We start from the raw sequence: 21,599 nt of genomic DNA on the forward strand, positions 1-21,599 counted from the left end.
CGTTGCATACGGCGTGTCGGCGCGCCGACATTAGCGTATTCGATCTCAAAAGCCGGGTGTTGTTTGCCCAACCGAATCATATACGAGTAGTTCCCGACTTGCATGATTAATACCTTCCCGAGAGTTGCCGTGAGAAGTGGTGCCGGTCGTGTGCGAGTCAACACATCACGAATTTAACGACGGTGCTATTATTGTCCACGAGGAACGGGGGGGGACTGTAGAATCGAGAAAATTTCTCTCGCGATCAAAAGTAGTTTCTATTAACTTAGAACATTTTTGTCTTTTTCTTTTTTTTCAGAGAATAGAGAGCGAGGAGGAGAGGGTGAAAACGTCAGTGGACTCCACGTGTGCCGGTTTGAAGTAAGACTCCAGATTAACCGGACGATAACGCGGTAGCGTTTCTTTATCCAAGGTTTTTTTTTATTTTTTTTATTTTTTTTTCGAGACGTTCTTCTCGTCACCGGTTCGTGACCGTCCCTTTGTACCGACGGATATACTCGCGCCCTATCTCTCATGAAAGAGTAAGGAGGATAGGGTAGTGAGAGGAGAGCAGCGGTTCGGACAAAGAAACGAGACGGATCCCAAAGTCAGGGGTCACCTCGGACCAATTTCAGCAATGCCGGGCATTTAAATGGAGCCGGAGTCTGACGTAATCTTCTATCTCTCCTCTTGACGCTCGCATTCCACGAGAATGCTGTGATGATCACTTCTCTCTCTCTCTCTCTACGTACACGTCCCCGCGTGCGTGCGCGTCAAATGAAAGCGTACTCTATCCTCCTCCTTACGGACGACCTAGCCCGCTGCTTCTGTTCTCCATTCTGATCCTCCTCCTTCAGAGTTCTCGCTATCGTGCGAGTCATCGCACGGATCGCGCACCGTGTGCCACGAAGAAAGGACGCTTTCACGAATAGCAGGAACAACGTCCGCGCCTCCCTCCCTCCCTCCTTCCCTGGTCATAATTCGCCCTGCTGCCGCGCATACGGAAAAGTTCGAGATAAAAGGGGGCGACGAGAGGGATCGCATAAATCGCGTTTTACAGAGCGACGCTTGAAGTGACACGAATTTTAATTGGGGTCGGTATGTATCATATAGCTGACAAAATGTTCAAATGAGCGTTGAATTAAGCGTTGCAGTGAATAAACCGCCGCGGCAATTTAAAGCAGGAGATAATAATTGTGTTCCACGCTTAGTAATGTTTTAACATATAAATCAGTATTTTTTACCTTTTTTTTTTTTTAAAGAGAAGAGGATAGAACGAGAAGGGGGAGAGACGGGACATTTTATATGAATTGTAGTTTTGTGCAGAGAGAAGCGTAGTAATTCGCGCGTTAAAGCGAATTTTAATTGGGCTTAACATGTATTTTATGTTGCAGGACACCAGGGTTGGGAAGTAACGCGTTACTTGTAACGCCGTTACCGTTATAGTTACTTTTTTTCGGTAACTGTAACGGTAATGGCGTTACAAATTTTATTTGTAACGGAAAAAGTAACTTCGTTATATTTTTTGGTAACGAGTAACGAATTTAACAGTTACTTTTATCGTTACTTTTTTCAAATTTTTTGATTTATTTAAGATATTATTCTTGCTATTGTGCGTGATAAAATTTTTATCTTAACCGTAAAGCCGTAAGCAAATCGAGCAATTAGCATTCTTATTATGTTGTAAAAATGCTTGAATGTGATTGATCAACTTATGGCTCTTGCAGACCAGTGCGATGACGCGACGCGCGATATCCAATGAGAGCTTTAGCTTTTCGGAAAAGCAGAGCTCTCATTTACTACCAGTTCTAAGTACCTTGCAACGAAAATTAGAAAATCTCAATAAATCTGACCTTATAGATTGCCATTCATTAGTTGAAGCTATTCAGCAAGGTTTAAATGAAAGGTAACTTATTAATTTGATTAATACATATGTTATTTAATTTTAAATAAGGATTTAAGTGAAAAATATTATTTTATTTTAAACTATTGATTCAAAAGTATTAATTTCAATAAAACAAACAATGTCGCTTAATTTACTAGATTTGATTTTAAATTTCTTACAATATTTGAAACAAAAGAATTAATAATAGCAGCATGTTTACATCCAAAATTTAAGTTAAACTGGTTAACCGGAGAAAAAAGAAAACGTGCTGAAAATTACTTGGAGGATTTATTGGGAATCCGATCAACTGAAAATTCGTCAAAAGCTGGAAAATCTGACGATCACAATGATCTTTTCATTTTTGAGCAAAAAACGGTGCAAAATGAATCTGAACGAGAAGAATTGCAACGGTTTTTAAAATCAAATAATTGTAATATAGAAATGTTAAACGACTATCCAAAACTTAAAAAACTTTTTATTAAATATAATACAGCTCTACCAAGCGGTGCATCTGTAGAAAGAATGTTTAGCATCGGTGGTTCTGTATTAATACCACAAAGAGGGCATTTAAATGATGATATTATGGAGCAACAAATTTTATTAAAAATTAATAAAGAATTTCGATAAAATTTAATCATTTATTTTGTAATAAACCTTGAATGAAATCTTGCTTACAATTTTTTAAAAGTTTTTCTTATGCAAAATAATTTATTAGTTTGTATTGTAAAAAAGTAACGGAAATTGTAACGACTCGTTACTTTTTAGTAACTGTAACGGTAACGAGTTACTTTTTAAAATTGGTAACGAGTAACGGTAACGAGTTACTTTTTAGAAAAAATAACGGTAACGGTAACGAGTTACTTTTATAAAGTAACTTTCCCAACCCTGCAGGACACTAGAAAATGTTTAAACGACCGTCGAGGTAAATAATTACCCGAAATTAAAAAACGGCCACGTAAATAGCTATAATATTAAATAGTATTATACTTTAATATGTAGAGAGATATGTTACAATATAAAAGCATATTTATTTAATGTATTATGTTTTCATTGCGTATCTCCACAAAAATTTTGTCATCAATTTTATAATTTTAAATCTTGTCTCTTCTCACGATAATATTACATACATCTGAAATTTGTTTGTTTTTTTTTTCTGTTTCAGGTCTAACGATCTATACTTCGCACATCCGGAAGAATATGGAATATGGTGTACTCAATAATAATAATAATGCGGCGTTTGAGAAAAATAATTTTTCTATAAAATCCTAGCGGACAGATTAATCTACATTTCTAAAATGATGATTTCAATATTCTACCAATTTATTAAATCGTTTAAAGTTTAAATAAAATTTAAGTCAAATGCTCTTAGCAGGATATGAAAGCGGAAGCTTTTGTTTTAAAGCAGAAACAAAGCAGAAAGTAAACTGGCTCTCTCTCTCTCTCTCTCTCTCTCTTCTATATTAATTGATTTACTTTGACAAAGAACAAAAGCTTTCGCTCTCTTTTAGGATCCATTATTGCTGCGTATAACATCGATGGAAAGATTGAAGAAAACGGGAGGAAGAGAAAAATGCTGTGCGTTACAGGTGGGCCTGACTCTTTGCTCGGCCCGTAAATTTTAATGTTGGGTGAGCAAAGTTTCAGGTGTGTTTGTGACGTTACATCGCGGCCTTCCCCCTTCGAATCCCACTCCCTCCTTCACTCAAAGAAGATAGCAGAGTGGTGTTTTCTTATACAATACAATTATAGGACCGGTGTCTCTTGACAGTACTCTTACGCCTGAAATTTGCTTTTTTTACCTGGCTTCTATGCTCTCTTACTTTGAGAAAATAAAGGTGAGCAAAGTTTCAGGTGTGTGAGTGCGTTAAATTCATCGTACACGTAATGCGGCCATACATGTATGCGACACGCATCATTTTACACGCGATTCGTAATGGTCACTAAAAACAATTCGCAACGGTCGTTAATTAAAAATCATTGTAATATCACAAAAACGAGAATCAAAAAGTTGTACATTTACATTGAATTTGTTTCGCGACAACATAATATCGTTGCTCGATAAATTACCCTGGATATTGTGAACGATGTGGCCGCGGGATCAACTGAATTAATTAATTAAATTGAGCTTTATCATGCGATAATTAGCTGTTGTTTATTTAGATATTTCCCCAACGTTTGTGTTGTTATTGAGCATAACGAAGCGTATCAAAAATTATATAGCGTATATTTATATTCAAAAAGATGTGAAAAGATTTATCCGATGTGGCTTTTTATCGGCGCTGAAATGAATAATTTATATTATTGAATTATACGTCGAGCAGAGATTTTCTTCTTTGTGTATATGTTCATCAATAATGTTATAATAAAATAATAAAAGATATGTTATAAATATGTTAAATAATATGCGATTATATGTATAAAGAGCTGGAATTATACAATTGTTATATTAAAAAGAGCTATAAAAAAATTAATGTTTATTTTCCTGTTTGCATGATTTATTACAAAATATTTGTAAACTGTCATCGATTAATAACCGGCTGAAATAATGTGTAATAATGTAATAATGTAGAATAAAATATAAGAATATAATATAATGTACGTATTTTTTATTAAAAAGAAAAATTACTTATATATATATATATATATATATATATATATATATATATATATATATATTATATATATAAATATATTAAGCTTTGGAATAATTTTTTGATTGGGAAATAAAAAATTTAAAAATATCATTAAATATTTTACGTCATAAAATATTCTACTGTCACATTTTCATACCTCATGTACAAAAATAAATTCGTTCGTACTCGATAAATATTACTGCTTAGCATATTTATTTTACCTTCCTGTCGATTATCTTATTTCAATATTGGCGGTATCAATGTTGCATTTTTTAAATTATTTAGTTAAATAAAAAATAAGAATCTCACATAATAAACATGGTGAAATAATATGCACAAGCTGATATAAAAACATTTTTCTATTAAACAAGTAGCAAAAAATATCTAATGGATATATTATTAAATAATTTGTTAAGCAATATATATGTATTTAATAAATACACCCACACGCATGTGTATGTATACGTTATATATATATATATATATATACCCAGACAGCACAAAACATCCTCAGGATCATCCTGAATATGTCCAGGACGGTTCAGGACATTTGTAGGATGTTTTAAGATATTATTATAAATATATTTATAAAAGTTTAATATGCATATATAATTATTTTTAGTTTATTTTATATAATTTAGAAATCTTAAGTATTATAATAAGTATTAATGTTCTATAAATGTCCACTGGATAACCCCTGGATGTCTGTAGGATATATCTGCCCTGTCTATTATATTGGATGTCTTTTGGATTTCCAGAGGACATATACATGTGCAATTAATTGTTAACGTTAATTTCGTTTAATATTAATAATTGAATTTGATGCGCACATTTTCATATATCCAAAATTATTATTTATTTAATATTTCATGAGAAATGTTACTGTTCGCAACATTCCAAAAACTTTACAAACAATAGTATTCAACCGCTAGTTCGTTTGTTTACCGCTATGCGACACGCGAACTCGTATTTGAGATTTGGTCATGAGAATTATATAAAGCTTGCAAAGAGCAACTGACAGGAAATTACAAATGTAATTATTTTCTATCAGTTCAATTTCTGATGCAATCTCAACATAGGGAATTCAGATATTGGATTGTTTAGAAAATATTACACAACTCGAACCCGGGAGCCAAACCTAAAATATTCATGTACAGCACGAAAGCCTCAAATATTAAAGAACGGTGAACTATTTTTAATATTAGATTTTTAATATTGGCAGTAAATAACAAAACATAATTTTAATTTATATTGAAATTTTAAAATTTGCTCCTTGAAACATACGAAAAATATCCCTAACATATCCTACAAAAATCCTTAGGATGTTCCACAGGATCTCCCTGGATTCTCCAGAGGTTAATATACGGCTATCATTTACTCTTCCTCAGGACATCCAGAGGAGATCTGAGGATTACAATGGGATATCCTGAGGATATCCTACATGTATGTCCTGGATGCCCTTTGGACGTCCTAAGGACATCCTTGTGCTGTCTGGGTACTAAGTTTTCACGGAAAGTTTCATACCTTTTTTGTCCTCTCGCTAAATTTTCACGCAAAGTACGGCATCTTCTTTTTCTCTTTCTCTCCAACGTACATTCACATCACTTTTACACGACTATTACAAAATACGCTTTACATTACTATTACGGAAATAATATATGTAATTGTTTCACTATTGTATGGATGATTTTTACGTTTAATCGAAATTATTTAGATTAACACAAATTAACGTGCGGTTTTTACGCGCCATAATTAAACTACTAGTTAACTATCGCGAATTTTATATTTGTTTGTATCCATGGCAACTACCAGAATAGCCAACATAACATTATTACAATATTCTTTTATGCTCTATCTAAAAGCGTTATTTGATTGGACGAAATTTGGACAAAAATTGCGTCGCGCATGCGTATTGTCGAGCGAGGCTACTCTCTAGGTTGGCTCTCCTGGCCGAAGAAGACGGCGAGTCGTCATCTTGCACGAGGCTTTCGCGGAGACGTTCGCTGTCGTATAATTTTTGGCGAAAATGATCAATTCGACGGGCATGTTTGCTCGCCAAGCGGTGAGGCAATTTATGACGAGCGCGATTCGCCGGGGGGGTCATCACGATCCCTATGAAGGTATTCCTGGATTCGTAAGTGATAGTTTGTCTGATTATATAACGTTGAAATATAAAGTATGTATATATACGTGATGTTTATTGCGTAAATATGCTTCTAATCATTTTATCTTTTCTTACAGAACTTGCCATTCAGCACGCAGAACAGGCATAAATTGTTGCTCTATTTTATGGTCTACTTGGGCAGTGGATTCTCCATTCCTTTCTTAATAGTCCGTCATCAGCTATTGAAATAAATTTCTGGTACGTATGAAAAAAATGTCATTTCTAAATCGATATTACTTTTGATATATTTCTTGGATTTCATTGTGGAATATACCTTAAAATCGTAATCTAAATCTTTGTCAATATACGAGACTTTAACGTAATAATAATGCTGTTTTCAGATTATCTGGCTACATCGCACTAGTGTAGTATCGTATGTACCAATGCCATGAACATCATACGGCTGTACAAAAATTATTGCGATAGAAAATGTATGTGTTTGTCTATAATAAAAATAATTCTTTAACATATGACGTTTGTCAAATTTAAACTTAAGACTGCATTATTTTTATTATAAACTTTCAAACCCCGAAAAAAACACTAAGTTTTAACAATAAAAATGATTTATAGATAAATATGACATAAAGAACAAAGAATATATAATAGATAAATATAACGTGAAGAAGAAGAAGGAATATATATAAATATGAAAATCAAAATAATCATTATATTGAAATATTTTATATTTATGCTATGTTATATAACTATTATATATAACATTTATTTATAACATATGTTTGATACAATAGGGGAGAAGGATCTCATAATTAATATGTTATTTAATTGGTATAATTATCCTTTAACAGACAGAAGGAGACAGAAAAATAAATGTGTGTGCGCATACAGATATTATATACTTTTTTCAGGTATATAGAATTAAATCTAAAATATATTTATACAAACTTATCTCTTAGATTACATAATTCTTCTCCGCGTTATTCGTAGCATATTTTCTGATATATATATATATATATATATATATATCGTGTCTTTTATCATGTATCGAAATCACATTCTGGCAGCCGGGGTCCTTTACGATATGATTGCTTTGAATAATCTATATAAATTTATATACATATAAGAATATATAATAATATTTATATGAAGAAGAGAGATCAAAAGATTACGCTTTTATACGTAAATATTTTATATATTGAAAGATATGCTCACGGTTGTTATAATCTTCATGAGACCGATAAGAATCTGGACAAACGACCGGAATATTCTTTAAACGATGCGATCCCCATTCATCTTCATGTACCTGCAGTGTACAAGACAAAGAGGAAAATATTAATCTCCAGCAATAATAATTTTTGATTCTGCTAAATTTAAAATCATAAAAAATTTTTTATCAATCAAAAATATATTCTGTGTGATTTTGACAAACCCGCATCTTTCCGTATTTTCCTCTTTCGTCTTGTTTTCGACGTTTTTTACTTAGATAAAACTTTTTCTTTTTTTTCTTAGTTTTGTATTCATTATCCCATTGCTGATCTTGGTTTTCACTTACGTCCTTAATTAACGATTCTTCCTCTATGGGATCCTATAAGTTAAATTAGTTAGTTAAGTTAATAAAAAATTTGCCCATTACTGTCATCGTTCTGTTACAATCTTTTTTTTTTTTTTTTTAAATTGTACAATTCTACCTCTTGTTCAAATGCGTCTTCCTTAGGTATAATACTAGCTATCTTCTTTACGCAGAATTTCTTCTTAGCGCAGCAGATTATCCATAGAAATAATAAAAGTATCGATAGCATTACACCGAGACTTGCCAAAGTTATCATTATAGCGGAAAAAGAACTCCAGAGCTGTAAAAGAGCTATTTATGTATACATATGATACACTTTACATTATTAATATATTCTAATAACATTTAATTTATATGTTATATATTTGATAAATTGCGGTCAGTTGGATATGTACCATATTGTAACAGCCTTTCGTCAAGGGATCAGTGCACGTGCGACAAACTCTGGCACCATGATTCGGCTGATACGTACCGGACGGACACTTTTTACAGTACGATATTCCATCCTCGCTATAAGTACCCATATTACAAGGAACTGGAAGCACGTTTTAATTTATTTATATGTGCATTTTCTTACAGTTGGATATCATGTGAATATAACATACCACAATGCGTGCCACGAAGACCGTATCCAGCCGGGCAGCTGGAGAACAGACCGATATTACTGGCTCTTCCGGCAAATGCATTTGTCCTTCCTCTTTTCCATCTTGCGAATGTGGACTTTTCAGTAATCGGAACCAATCTCTGCTCATAATGAGGTAATCTGAAAATAACTGTAGTTAAAGAACTCTATAGAGATGCTATTGTAAATTTTAAAGCCGCAACATTCCTCTCTTTCATAAAGCGATAAGATTAAAATTGATAAAATTAAAAGATTGATCAATTATTTTATAGTTTTTCTTATTATATGCAAGACGTTGAAATATATTAAAAAAAAATTTTTGATTCATGTATCTGTATTAAAAAGGCCTTTCGCATCGTAAACATATTAGAGTTTTAATGAAAATTATTTCGAATAATAATACACGAAATTGATTTTCGCATTACAAAAGAAAATAGAGGAGACGTTGCGACGAAGTAAAACAAATATACAGATATCAACTAACTAGTTTTCCCGAAGAAAATTCGTAAATTTTTACTCAGTATAAGCGAAAGTTTGTCCTGAATGGCTTTAAGACAAAAGACATTGCAATGTTTGGGATCGATGGTCATCAGTTTGACGATATGTGACGGCAATAACAGAATATTTACCGTAATCTGTAAGAGAATAATAGCACAATTCGAAATTGAGAGACTCGGGTTAAAAAAATAATATAAAACTAATATATCGTACTTGGCTTCGTGAGCAAGACGGTGTTAAAATATAAGCATTGCAAATATCTGCCTCGCATATAATATCATTTAGTTTTACTGGAAGATACGTCACCAATATATCCAAATCCCTTTCGTCGCAGGATCGCGTATAGTAACGATTCTCACCGTGTACGATGTATCTCGGTAGCGTCACAACTTGTTTGAAAATTGTTTTTAATTCGGCGAAGTTGAGTTTCGATATAATAATATAACTCGATAAAATAAATTTTGATAATAATAAATAATTAATAATTGAAAATCTACCTTGCAAATGAATTTCGTAGGTAGCTTCTACAGGCTCCTCAGTCTCGGGGCCCGTGTACGTTGTGACGCATGTATAATTTCCCGTATCTTTTGCATTTACGTTTCGCAATTCCAAATCACCGTTTTCAGTCACAAAACCTGTAAAGAATTAATTAAGATTTTATAATCATTGTTATATAAAAATATACATTTCTTTCGAAGCCAATATGCAATTGGCTTCGAAAATATGCCATGCTAGACCGAAAATTGCGATGCCATCGGTTCTCTTCCACGCGTAACTCGGTCTGCTAATACTCGATAGCCAAGTGATACCGTCGCCATCTTGATTACAAGGTAAGTTGAGATTAAGACCGGGCAATGAAACGATATCGTGATCTGAAAGAGAATAAAATTTTTCCGTAACATTATCATGCATCGACTTTATATTTCGTTTTATAAGAGTGTCGGTATTTGATAAAAAATTGCAAAAATAAATACCGTTGCCGAGTTCCAAATCGCTCTTAAAATCATCTTCCAGCTCTTCCAATTTCATATATTTTTGGCCTTTCAATGATTCGGTGTTGTAATGCGGCTGTGAAAATTCTCTAGCTTCTTCCGCGTCGGAATCCATCGAAATTAAAATTTTGTCCCGAGTCTCTTTATATACGCTGCAATTAAGCGCCTTAATTTCGTCCAACGAAAAACTTATTCTGTTTAATATAGATTTTATGTTTTCAATTACATTCACGATATCGCAAATGCAATTTAAATAATGATTTTTTCTTTCGCACATTGATAGATTTTTGTCATCATCGATATTCGTTACTTTCTTATTATTCTCTTTATTGTTGCCATTTTTCGCTTGAGAATAATGATTTGTTGTCCTTCTCGTAATTGTTTTGTTCAAATCTTTTTTATTCATGATACAGTTATTTGTACAACTGTTCGGAGAGCGCGAATTAATATTTTGTAATTTTTGCGATTTAGCTGATTGTTTCTTTTCAGTTTTATTTTTCGTATCCATAGTATCTTTGTGTTTAATTATTTGATGCTTCGTTTCGTTTCTATTGACACTGCACAACTTTCGAGTTTTTGCTATTATTGAATCCTCATTGCTGATACGCGAAAACTCGTCAAATTTTCTTTTTCCTCCAAATTTTTGTTCGTAGCGATTCCATCCGCGAAAATTTCGCGTATTCTCTCTTGTTATATTTTGAAGACCGATTTTTCGCTTCTCGATAGAAATATTATTTTCCCTCGTTTTATTTTTATAAACGTTTCGTTTGTGATGATGTATATTACGTTTTACTTTTGCGTCGCTATTTATTTCATTTTTTAAGATAACATAGAGACACGTTGTTCTAGTAACCGAGATGTCGATAGCTTTGCTTTTAGTTGTAAAATCAGTTGTAATACTAAATACAATTGACGGTTCCGTAACCGGAACGTCAGTAGTTTTGCTTTTAGTTGTAAAATCTGTCGTAATACTAAATACAGCTGACGGTTCCGTAATTGGTATGTCGATAGCTTTGCTTTTAGTTGTAAAGTCAGTTGTAATACTAAATACGATTGACGGTTCCGTAATTTCGAGTTCCCAATATCTAGTGCCACCCAGGTGATACGTCGTACTTTTTTCCGTAGGCCACATTTGATGAAAAAATTTTGTTTTACTTTCTATCTCGCTTTCATCCTCACCACTGTCTAAAAATTTATCATCACGTGTCGGTTTCGATGTCGTACGTTCCTCATAATTCATGTAATCTATAATGTGAAAATTATTCAAAAGGGGAAAATGTTTTACCATATTATAATCTCAGATTATAGAAAGAAAAAAAGAAATAGAAAGTATAATATTATCTGAAGATGGAGGTAATAATTTAATAAGCTATAATTTTACAATCGACTGTGCGCAAAAATATTATAACAAATAAAAATTAATAAATTCTTATAAATTAAAGATATTCGAAAGAAGAAGATTCTTTTTATTATTATACTTTCTAACATATCCTCGAAAGAATCTTCCTGCAATTTTTCTTCCTCTTGTAGAATGTCTTCCTCTTGTAGATCACTCTTTTCTTCAAATTCATTGTATGGTGTTGTAATTTTACCGTCTCCGTCAAATTTAGTAATATTATTGTTACCAATTGACTCAGACATAATCATTGTTAATTCATTTTCATTTGGTTTAGCAGATATTACTTCATGCGTTTCTCTGTCTTTATTATAACTGAGATGTAGTACATTCACCGTGTAAAATTCATTCTCTTTTTCATCTAAATTCTCCTCCTCTGTTATCATACTTCTAGCTTTCTGATTCGAAACATTGGCTGCATTCTCTCTCGCCCAAGACCGAGTATTTTTCTCTGTCGACAAAACATTTCCGTTTTCGATATATTTGTCATTATTTGAAAAATTATTTCTTCTTGCAGGAATTAAATTATGATTGAAGAAGGCATTTCTTTTCCTGTATTTCTTATTATCTAACATAAACGTTGCTGCTGTTGGTTGAAAGAGACTTTCATAGGAATCAAGAATATATTGTTTATATAGAGGAGTTTTATCTCGAAAATTATGGATATAATTTTCTTGCATATTAGCGGTGGTAAAAATCTTTTTTAAATAAGATCTCCCCTTTTTTCCATATATCCTAGTGAAACCTTTAAAATGTCGCATTGGTTTCGTGGTTTCGTTAGTCAGCCATTCACGATAGGATAATTGCAAATTGTCGATTTTACGTGTCGTTTCTATCGCTCTTGTTCCTCTATATCGAAAATGTGACGGAAAATTTTGAAATTTTGTCTCCCTAATTTTTCTCGTATTTGAAAATGAGAGAAGCTTTCTGCTTAAACGATTTACTGACTTCTGCTTTCTGTTCTTTTCAGGAAAATATGGTAGACACATCTTTTTAATTACAAAAGGAATTGTCGTATTTTCCAGGACATTGAGACATATCTTTTTCGTCACAATCTTTTCTTCTACCTGTGTCGCGATCTTTTCGGGAACATGGCTAGTCCGCTCTTTCTCCTCAATATCTTTTATATTTGTAATCTCGTATCGATAAGTCACCATTTTCGTAGTAGTTTGATTTTCTTTTTTCTCGGTTATTTTTTTAATCTGCGTTGTTACTTGGGCCTTTATAGTAGTCTTTTCGGTTGGTGGCACAGGCGTTGATGCAATCAATGTGTACAGTTTTTCTTTCTCGAATTCTTTCATATACAGTTCAAATTCTATTATATCTTTCTCTAATCTTTCCTCTTTTTCCAGCAATATTGTTTCTCTCTCTTTCAATTCGCGTTCTTTCTTAAGCAATTCTTCTTTCAGGCTTTCTATTTCTTCGTCATATTCCATCTCCGTGGTTATGCTAATAGCTAAAGCTGTAGTTGTCTTAATAAACACCGATGCTGGTGAAGTGAATAGAGACTCGCTATAAATGTCCATTGTTTCTTCCGTAACATACGAAATAGGGGTTGTAATTGAAATAGGTAAAATTGTGATATCAATAGGCGCTGTAATTCGACTAGTTAATGTCATTGTAGACGAAATGAATGGAAATTCACTACAAACGGTTATGTAACTCGTATAGCTTTCTTTTGTAGTAATAGTGAATTCGTCGATAGCCGAAGTAATCGGGCTGGTGAACAGCATCGTAGACGAGGTAGATAAAGGTTCACTCAGGTAAGCGGTTTCATAACTCATAGTATACATTTCTTCGGTAGTGTAAGAAATTGTGGTTTCGATTGAAACAAAACTGATGTTGTATAAATCTACAATAGATGCGGTGATATATGACGTCAGAGTTGTATAATTTGTAATATACATTTCTTCTGTCTCTCTTGTCACAATGTATGTCACAGAGGTACTTTTCTCCGTAGTATAAAATATAGTCGTTTCCCCTGTTACTTCTACAATATACGTTGGAAGTGTACTTTCTTTTGAAATTGTCTCTTCTGTCTTTTCTGTAATGTATGTCGCTAATATACCTTCCTCTGTGATATACGGCATTGTTTCGGTGGAAGTTGTAATAATTTCAACCAAACTCGACGTATCGAGAACAAGAGACTGAGTGACTTTAATCTCTGCAGTATGAGCTGCAGTCAAATTTTGTGTACTGAAAATATCAATGGGAATTGTGACCGTATCAATCATAGTAGTTGTAACATAGCCCGTAATCGTACCAGTCACTGTTGTAATATTTTTTACTTTCTCCTCTTCACGCTGCATCATTTCCTTCTCCTTTTCCCATTGTAATTCTTTCTCCTTTAGTTTTTTCTCTCTCTCTGCCACTTCTCTCTCACGCTGCTCGAGATACTCGAGTAATTGCAGTAAGATTTTCCTTTCTTCTTCTTGCCCGATCGTAGTTTGCCTCGTTGTAATAAATTCAGTTTCATTTTCTGGGGCGATAAACATCGTGGTATACGAAGCAGTCTCTTCGCTTGTAGTCATCGTCGCCAAAGTGGTTACTTCGTAAGCAATTTCGATAGCGGTTTCCATCTCTGAGAACGCGATACTCGCGGTTGTTGCATATATTTCAATAGTTTCTCTCTCCGATAATGTCGTCAATGTTGACGAAACGAAAAAGGAAGTCAATTTCTCCTCGGTAAATTCTGTCTTCGTCAAAATTCGTTCCGAAGTCGAAGTCTTTTCTAATTCTATCTCAGAAATTTCTTTGGGCCTTGTGAATTTTGGCGCGGTAACGTCGTACCATGTCAAAAATTTCGATGTAGGTCTTGTAAATTTGGGAGGAATCGTTAGATATTCAAGCGGTTCCGTCATAATTTCGAAAGCTGTCGAAGGAAGAAGAGTGTATTCTTCGGTAGAGCCAAAGGTTAATGCCATTGTCGTCGATTCTTCCTCTTTACTTGTAATGGATGTTACAAACTCAGTTCCTACTTCAATCGTCGCTATATTCTCAATAATAGTCATTGTAGATGTTTTCAAAGTAGAAATCAGAGTAAATTCTTCCTCGGTATATGTGTAAGGTATTTCCGTGGTAGTTACAGTTAAAATTACATTGGTATAAATCGATGTAGAAGTTGTCGAATACATTGTAAACTCTAAAGTTTTAGTTTCATATGAAGATGTTGTGCCTTCCTCCAAAAATGAGCTTGTTGCTGCTTCCGTGGACAGTTCTGTATATTTTGCTGTACTCGATACCACGGTCGTCCTAATCTTCGCCGTAGTTTCGTACTCTTCATAATAATACCATTTATCAGTCGGGATATCGTACTCCACATAATCTTCATATTCCTCTTCGTAGAACGGTTCCTCTGCTATGTAATATTCTGTTTCGACTTCTGGCATTTCTTCAATGCTCACTGCCAAAGTTGAAACAGTGGTTTGGACTGTTCTTTCGATAGATAATGTTGTAAAACTCTCTAAAGTATACGTTATCCATAGACTTGTTAATATAGTTGTGAATTCTCTTTTCTCTGATACAGTCTGTGGCAATACAGAAATAACTTCTGGTGTAATGGCGGGCGTTTCCGACGTAATTAATACTGATGAGGTAAATTCGAACAGTGGAGTAAACGTCATTTCAGTTTTTGAGATCGTTATCTGCTTTGGTTCTTCAGTAATTGGCAGCAATGTGGCAGTTGTTGTTATCAAACTTGTCTTTATAGTCTCTGTGGTAGTTTCTCGTAAAAGCGAAACAGTCGTCATGGTTATTGTCGATGCCAAGCTAGTACTTGCGATAGTACTTGTTTCTATTGCAGGTGTTGTACTTCTTTCCGTAAAAGTCAATGTGATTTTCGTAGGTATTGATATTCCAACAGTTGTAAAAGTAGCATTAGTAATCTCTTCAATTAAGGAAGATTCTTCAGTTATTGTAGTAAGACTAACAGCGGTAACTTCTTCGATCGTTGAAATTTCTTCACTGCTTATAGCGGTAATCGTTTCTGTTACGAATAAAATTGTTTCTGCTGTGGTTTCGACAAAAAGCATCGTGGTATTTAATGGTAGATATGTTATTAAAGTTGTCGCTTCTGTGGTTCTTTCTATAGTAATCCAAGTTGCGATACGCTCTTCCGTTGTTAATTCAACTAAACTCGTTGTGGAAACTATTTCAGTTAACGATTCAGTTGTTAAAGTCGTAGCTTCGACTATTTCTGTTGAAAATGTGCTAAAAATTATTTCGCTTGGCGTTGTATTTGTACTCACAATTGATGGAGTTAGTGTTATGCGCGACATAGCTTCGAACGGAGATGTCGTAGTAATAGGAGTCATCGAAAGAGTTGTCATTTCGATTGTTTTAAACGTAATGAAAATCGTGGTGAGCAGTGTTTTATTTATTACGACACTTGTATTCAAGAATGGTGCCGTAGTTATTAATGTAGATAATGTAGTCGGCAATATTTTAATTGTAGATATTGTAGATGTTATAGAAAAAGTTGTATTCTCGATCTCTTCTGTCAAAAAAGTAGTGGAAATCGTGCACGGCGTTTCGCTTAGCGTTGTATTCGTAACCAGGGGTAATGGCGTTGTCGTCGTTAATTTTAATGTTGTAGTTGGAACTGTGGTTTTAACAGAAGTTGTTGTAGTAGGTTCTATTGTCATAGTTAAAAACGTCCCAGAAGTCGTAGTATATGACGTTTCGCTTATCGTTAGCGTTGTATTCGTGATCAGGGATAATGGCGTTGATGTTGTTAATTTTAATGATGTAATTGAAATTGTGGTTTTAACGAAAGTTGTAGCAGGTCGTTTTGTCGTTATCAATAACGTAGTTGGAATTGTCTTAATTGCAGTTACTGAAACAGGTATTACCGAAGATGTTGAAGCGCTCTCAATCGTCTCGGTGATTAAAGTTTTGAGAGTTGTTTGAATTTCGGTAGTTACTGGAATTTCAATTAACGTTGAAATTTTGGTAGTTGTTAGAGGTTCAGTGATCGTTAGATTTTCAGTAGGCAAAGTATCAGTAATTGTTGAAATTTCAGAAGACGTTAGAATTTTTGTAATTGTAGTACCTGTAGTCGTTAGAAGAGTTTCGGCGCTCGATATAGATGAAACTTCGATAGTTGTTGGAATTGTGCTAAACGTTGAAGTTTCATTAAATATTGAAGTTTCACTAATTGTTAGAATTTCAGTAGTCATTAGAGTTTCAATGGTTGTTGGGCTTTGCGTAGTCGTCATTTCTTCCGCTGTTATAGTTTTTTCAATCTGCGTCACCGGGCTCTCTTCTTCCGATGTTAAAGTAGTCATTACAATCTCTGTCGATGTGCTTAAAATCGTTTCCGTTCTTTCCGTAGTTGTAGATTCCGAGCTTGCGATTGTAATAATAGTATATTTTACAACAGTAATTTCACTAACGGTGATTAATGTTTCAGTTGTACTTTCAGCTACTTGCACAGTTGGAGTAAATTGTGTAGTTGATGGAATAGTTATATACGTACTTTCTGTAATAGTCATATTTTCTATAGACGTCATTTTAATCTTTTCGGCGACTAAACTAGTTTCTTCTGTTATTTTCAAAGTACTTGTCGGAATGTGAGTTGTTAACTTTAAAGCTTGCGTCGTAAAGGAAATCAAGTCTTCTATTTTCGTTTCTATTTTCGTAACGTATGTAATCTTGCTCGTTATAGTTTTATGCAAAGTTGTACTCTCGCCCAAAATAGCTGTAGATTTGATCGGTATTATAGTTGGACTTACACCTGTAATCATTCTTTCAGTTACGGAAGTAGTTTCTTCTATCAATGTTGTAGTTAGAGGCCTTGTCGCAACTGTCAATGGTATTAAATCGATAGATACGGTGGGAGTTGTAATTTGAATTGTCAATTCCGCAGTTATAAATGATGGTACAGTCGAAATTATAAACAAGGATATGCTTGTTTCAGCAAGGAAACTTGTTACTTCTGTCGTCAAAGTTACCGATGTACTTTCTAAAATTTCTTTCTCAGTAGTCACGGATATCTCCTCGATTGAAATTCTCGAAGTAGCTGCAGGAATTGTGATTCTCAAAGTAATATCCGTCATATTTTCTAAAAATGGTGTTAATAACATAACAGATTCGGTTGTAAATTCTATCGTTGTCGGAATTATGATAAAAGTTTCAGTTATTTCAGTAGGTATTGCGACAGTCAACGCTGTCTCTTCAGTAATGATTTCAGTGGTAAATATCTCTTCACCGATCGGAAAAATTGGCAGTTCTGTCGTATAAAGTTGTGGCAGTGTAGTAGGCATTGTTATCGTAAAAGCACTCAACGTAACTGACAATCGTGTCAGTGACATAGTTTCCACAACTTCGTAATTTATTTTCTTCTTTGTAGACGTCGTAATTTCAACAGCTCTCGTTGTTTCGATAAATTTCGCTATTAAATCTTTGATAGTAGTTGCACTAATTGCCTTCTTCTCAGTCGTGATTTTTTCCATATAATCGTACCAAGATGTAACATTTCCTCCATCTTCATATTCGTAATTTTCGTATATGTTTGTATAGTTTTGTTCGTAATACTTGTAATCGGTACCTGTTAAATAATCGTATAAAACCGACTCGGTCATTTCTGGAGATTCTTTTCTCCACGCGATGCTTGTTGTCGAAGTTGGTGTTGTTGATCTCTCGATAGGATACGGCGAGATTATTGTTGTAGTTAGAAAAATTTCTGAGATCAACGATTCCGTTACATTCGCCGCGATATCAGTCAAATGTTCTATGTAAGGTTTCTTCGTCATATTTAACAATCGAAGTATGTCGAGGTAAGCCGTTGCTTCCCCATAAAATTGCGGATCGACAGGGGAATATTTATTTTCTTTATCACTGGATAATTTGCTTGTTATATTGTATCGCGTGAAATCTTCTTTGTTATTCGATAAAAAATCCATCCAATTATCTTTGTCTGCCGACGTATCCGAAAATTTTGACAATGTATTATGTCCATTTATAAAATTATTTTTCCTCGATACATTGCTTTCGATCAGAGGATACGACGATGTTACATCAGGCGTCGTTGTACGTATCACTCTTTTCGATCTAGATTCGACGAACTGTCGGATCGGCTTCGGTTCCAGTTTGTAATTTTTTGACAAAGACTTTAAATTTCTATTGAATCTCAAATGAGGCAATCTATGCTTTTCAATGTTATCCGATTTGGTAAACATGTTCTTATTCAATTTTCTCTTTTTGAGGAAGTTTCTACGATTATTGCTCATTTCTCGATTACCGCTAATCGATCTTTCACGTTTCCGTAACGGTGTCATCAATTTATTTAAAAAGTAGTCATTAGTAGTTTTTGTTTTAAGTTCTACAATATTTTTGCCTTTGATTTTAATCTGCTTTTCAAAATTCTCCTTCCTCTTAATTGACTCTGCAATATTCGTAGCTTTTCTTTCTTTACTTTCTCGCTCGATCCTCGCCGATCTGACAACGTTTTTCTTATCGCACAATCTGTTTTGTACGTTGCTAATGCTTTGATTGACCAATTTAACAGCGGTTAGCAATTTTTTCAGCTCTGAGGATAATGGTTCAATTGCCTTTAATAAAGCGCGTGGATTTTCCACATTAGATTGCTTCTTATTCAACGACCACTCATCAGTATCAGAAAGTAACGAAGCGGATGTTGTGTAATCTTCGAAATTAAAAGACCAATTCAATTTAATAGTAGTATATTTACTAAATAATGTTTCATCGATAAATTTATTATCATAATTGAAATCGTTGAAATAAGTTGATTTCTCATCACTATATTCGCTTGAAATTGAGATTTCAGATTCTGTATTATCATCATTTGTATCTTGATTATTATTTTCAATATTATTAACGAAAAGATTATTGGAGAAGGAATTATTATCTTGGTTTACAGATGATGCATCGAAAGCAGATTTGTATTGTGTCGAAATATTACCTATGACATTTATTCTATTTTTCTTGCTTTCTATCGATACTTTAAAATTGTTCTCTATATTTTTTGATACATCAAATAACTCTTTATCATCGTTCATTTCGGTATTTTTCAAGGTAACCGGTGCATCTGTATTATCATCGAGAGTGCCAAATGTATTTTGAAGATCCGTAGTTGTCGATTCAATAAGCTCGCTATATTCTAAAGAGTTTTCATAATTTCCGCTATCCGGTTGCAGATTTAATTCATCCACTTTTATCGCATGTAAAATATTCGATTGACGGTTATTTGCGTTTTTCTTAGGATGCGAAGATATGTCGTAATTTGACATATCGAAAAAAGGAGATGTCGATGAACGAATCGTGAACGAATCGTAAGGAACGACTTCGGTGTTCGAGTCAATATCAAGAAAAGTTATATACTTATAATCCGGAACGCGAAGAGTGATCTGTCGATCGAGTATTTCAGGAACGGCGTCGATTAAATCGGGACGAGTCTGAAAGCCAATGCCCGGATACGAGAGATTAGGATACGAGAGTGGCATTAGATTTTCCGTGTTTTTTTCGAGAAAACGAGAATCGAAATCAGTATATAAATAATTTGTATCATAATCAGATAAATGATGATTATTGAAAGCTCTACGATGAAGATACGCTCTACCTACATCCTTCACATCGTGATGCATATGAGCCTTGAATGAGAGAATGGCCGATGTTGCGTTTCCTTTATTCCTATTTTTTTCTAATAATTTATAACGCTTGGGAATAATCATTCCATCTTTGCTTCTTTCAAAAGTATCTTGTATATTCTTCAAAACGTACAGATCCTTGAAAATCGGTACTAACAGGAATTTTTCATTAGAATCCGTTAGATGATCATTCGAGGAACGATAAGAGTTTGAATTCTCTGATCGCGGTCTTTTAAACACGAACGAGGATCGATTAATCATTTCTGTTTGTACAGTCATCGGATTTGTCGTAGAATTCAGATCATCAATTGCAGGAACCATCGGTTCTGAAACTTGCCAGATAGGGAGTCCACGTGTTTTCGCCGATAAAGTATCCTTCTCTCCCTCATCGATATCATCGTCAACATCATTATTTTCGAAGGAATTTCGATGACGCGCGATATCCGAAACCTTCGCACGTTTCTTTCTTTTCCGGAGACCTCGCTTCATTCGTGCTAACTTGCCATTTAAAATTTTGCGATTTTGCGATAAGTCATCAATTCCATTGATTAATAACGATTGCTCCCTACGCTTATTTGTCTGCCGAGTCGATTCATCATCGATAAGTTTCTCAGTTATCTCACCTCGTATCGCTCTATTTTTCTGTCTGAGGATATGCTTTATGCCATTTCCTAAAAATATTTAAAGAGAGAAGAACTGTGTTATTGCTGGAAAATTCCCAGACAGCACAAGGATGTCCTTAGGACGTCCAAAGGGCATCCAGGACATACATGTAGGATATCCTGAGGATATCCCATTGTAATCCTCAGATCTCCTCTGGATGTCCTGAGGAAGAGTAAATGATAGCCGTATATTAACCTCTGGAGAATCCAGGGAGATCCTGTGGAACATCCTAAGGATTTTTATAGGATATGTTAGGGATATTTTTCATAGGTTTCAAGGAGCAAATTTTAAAATTTAAATATAAATTAAAATTATGTTTTGTTATTTACTGCCAATATTAAAAATCTAATATTACAAATAGTTCACCGTTCTTTAATATTTGAAGCTTTCGTGCTGTACATGCATATTTTAGGTTTGGCTCCCGGGTTTGAGTTGTGTAATATTTTCTAAACAATCCAATATCTGAATTCCCTATGTTGGGATTGCATCAGAAATTGAACTGATAGAAAATAATTACATTTGTAATTTCCTGTCAGTTGCTCTTTGCAAGCTTTATATAATTCTCATGACCAAATCTCAAATACGAGTTCGCGTGTCGCATAGCGGTAAACAAACGAACTAGCGGTTGAATAC

General features: G+C 34.0%; 1 protein-coding gene across 1 annotated transcript; it reads right to left on the reverse strand.

Annotated features, from left to right (window-relative positions):
- Positions 1-7,656: 7,656 nt before the first annotated feature.
- On the reverse strand, positions 7,657-17,780 carry LOC138937251 (mucin-22). The gene is made up of 14 exons (XM_070303307.1): positions 15,246-17,780; positions 11,780-15,158; positions 11,336-11,546; positions 10,284-11,200; positions 10,047-10,181; positions 9,807-9,944; positions 9,523-9,698; positions 9,296-9,446; positions 8,795-8,962; positions 8,585-8,724; positions 8,308-8,469; positions 8,049-8,204; positions 7,832-7,922; positions 7,657-7,718 (listed from the first exon to the last, which is right to left on the reverse strand). Exons 1-14 carry the CDS (start codon positions 17,778-17,780, stop codon positions 7,657-7,659), a joined length of 8,421 nt encoding a protein of 2,806 aa, XP_070159408.1.
- Positions 17,781-21,599: the final 3,819 nt, after the last annotated feature.

This window comes from Polyergus mexicanus, unplaced genomic scaffold (assembly GCF_030449975.1).
Source record: "Polyergus mexicanus isolate NDT 795.1 unplaced genomic scaffold, iyPolMexi1.0 SCAF_10, whole genome shotgun sequence".
Taxonomy (NCBI): Eukaryota; Metazoa; Arthropoda; class Insecta; order Hymenoptera; family Formicidae; genus Polyergus; species Polyergus mexicanus.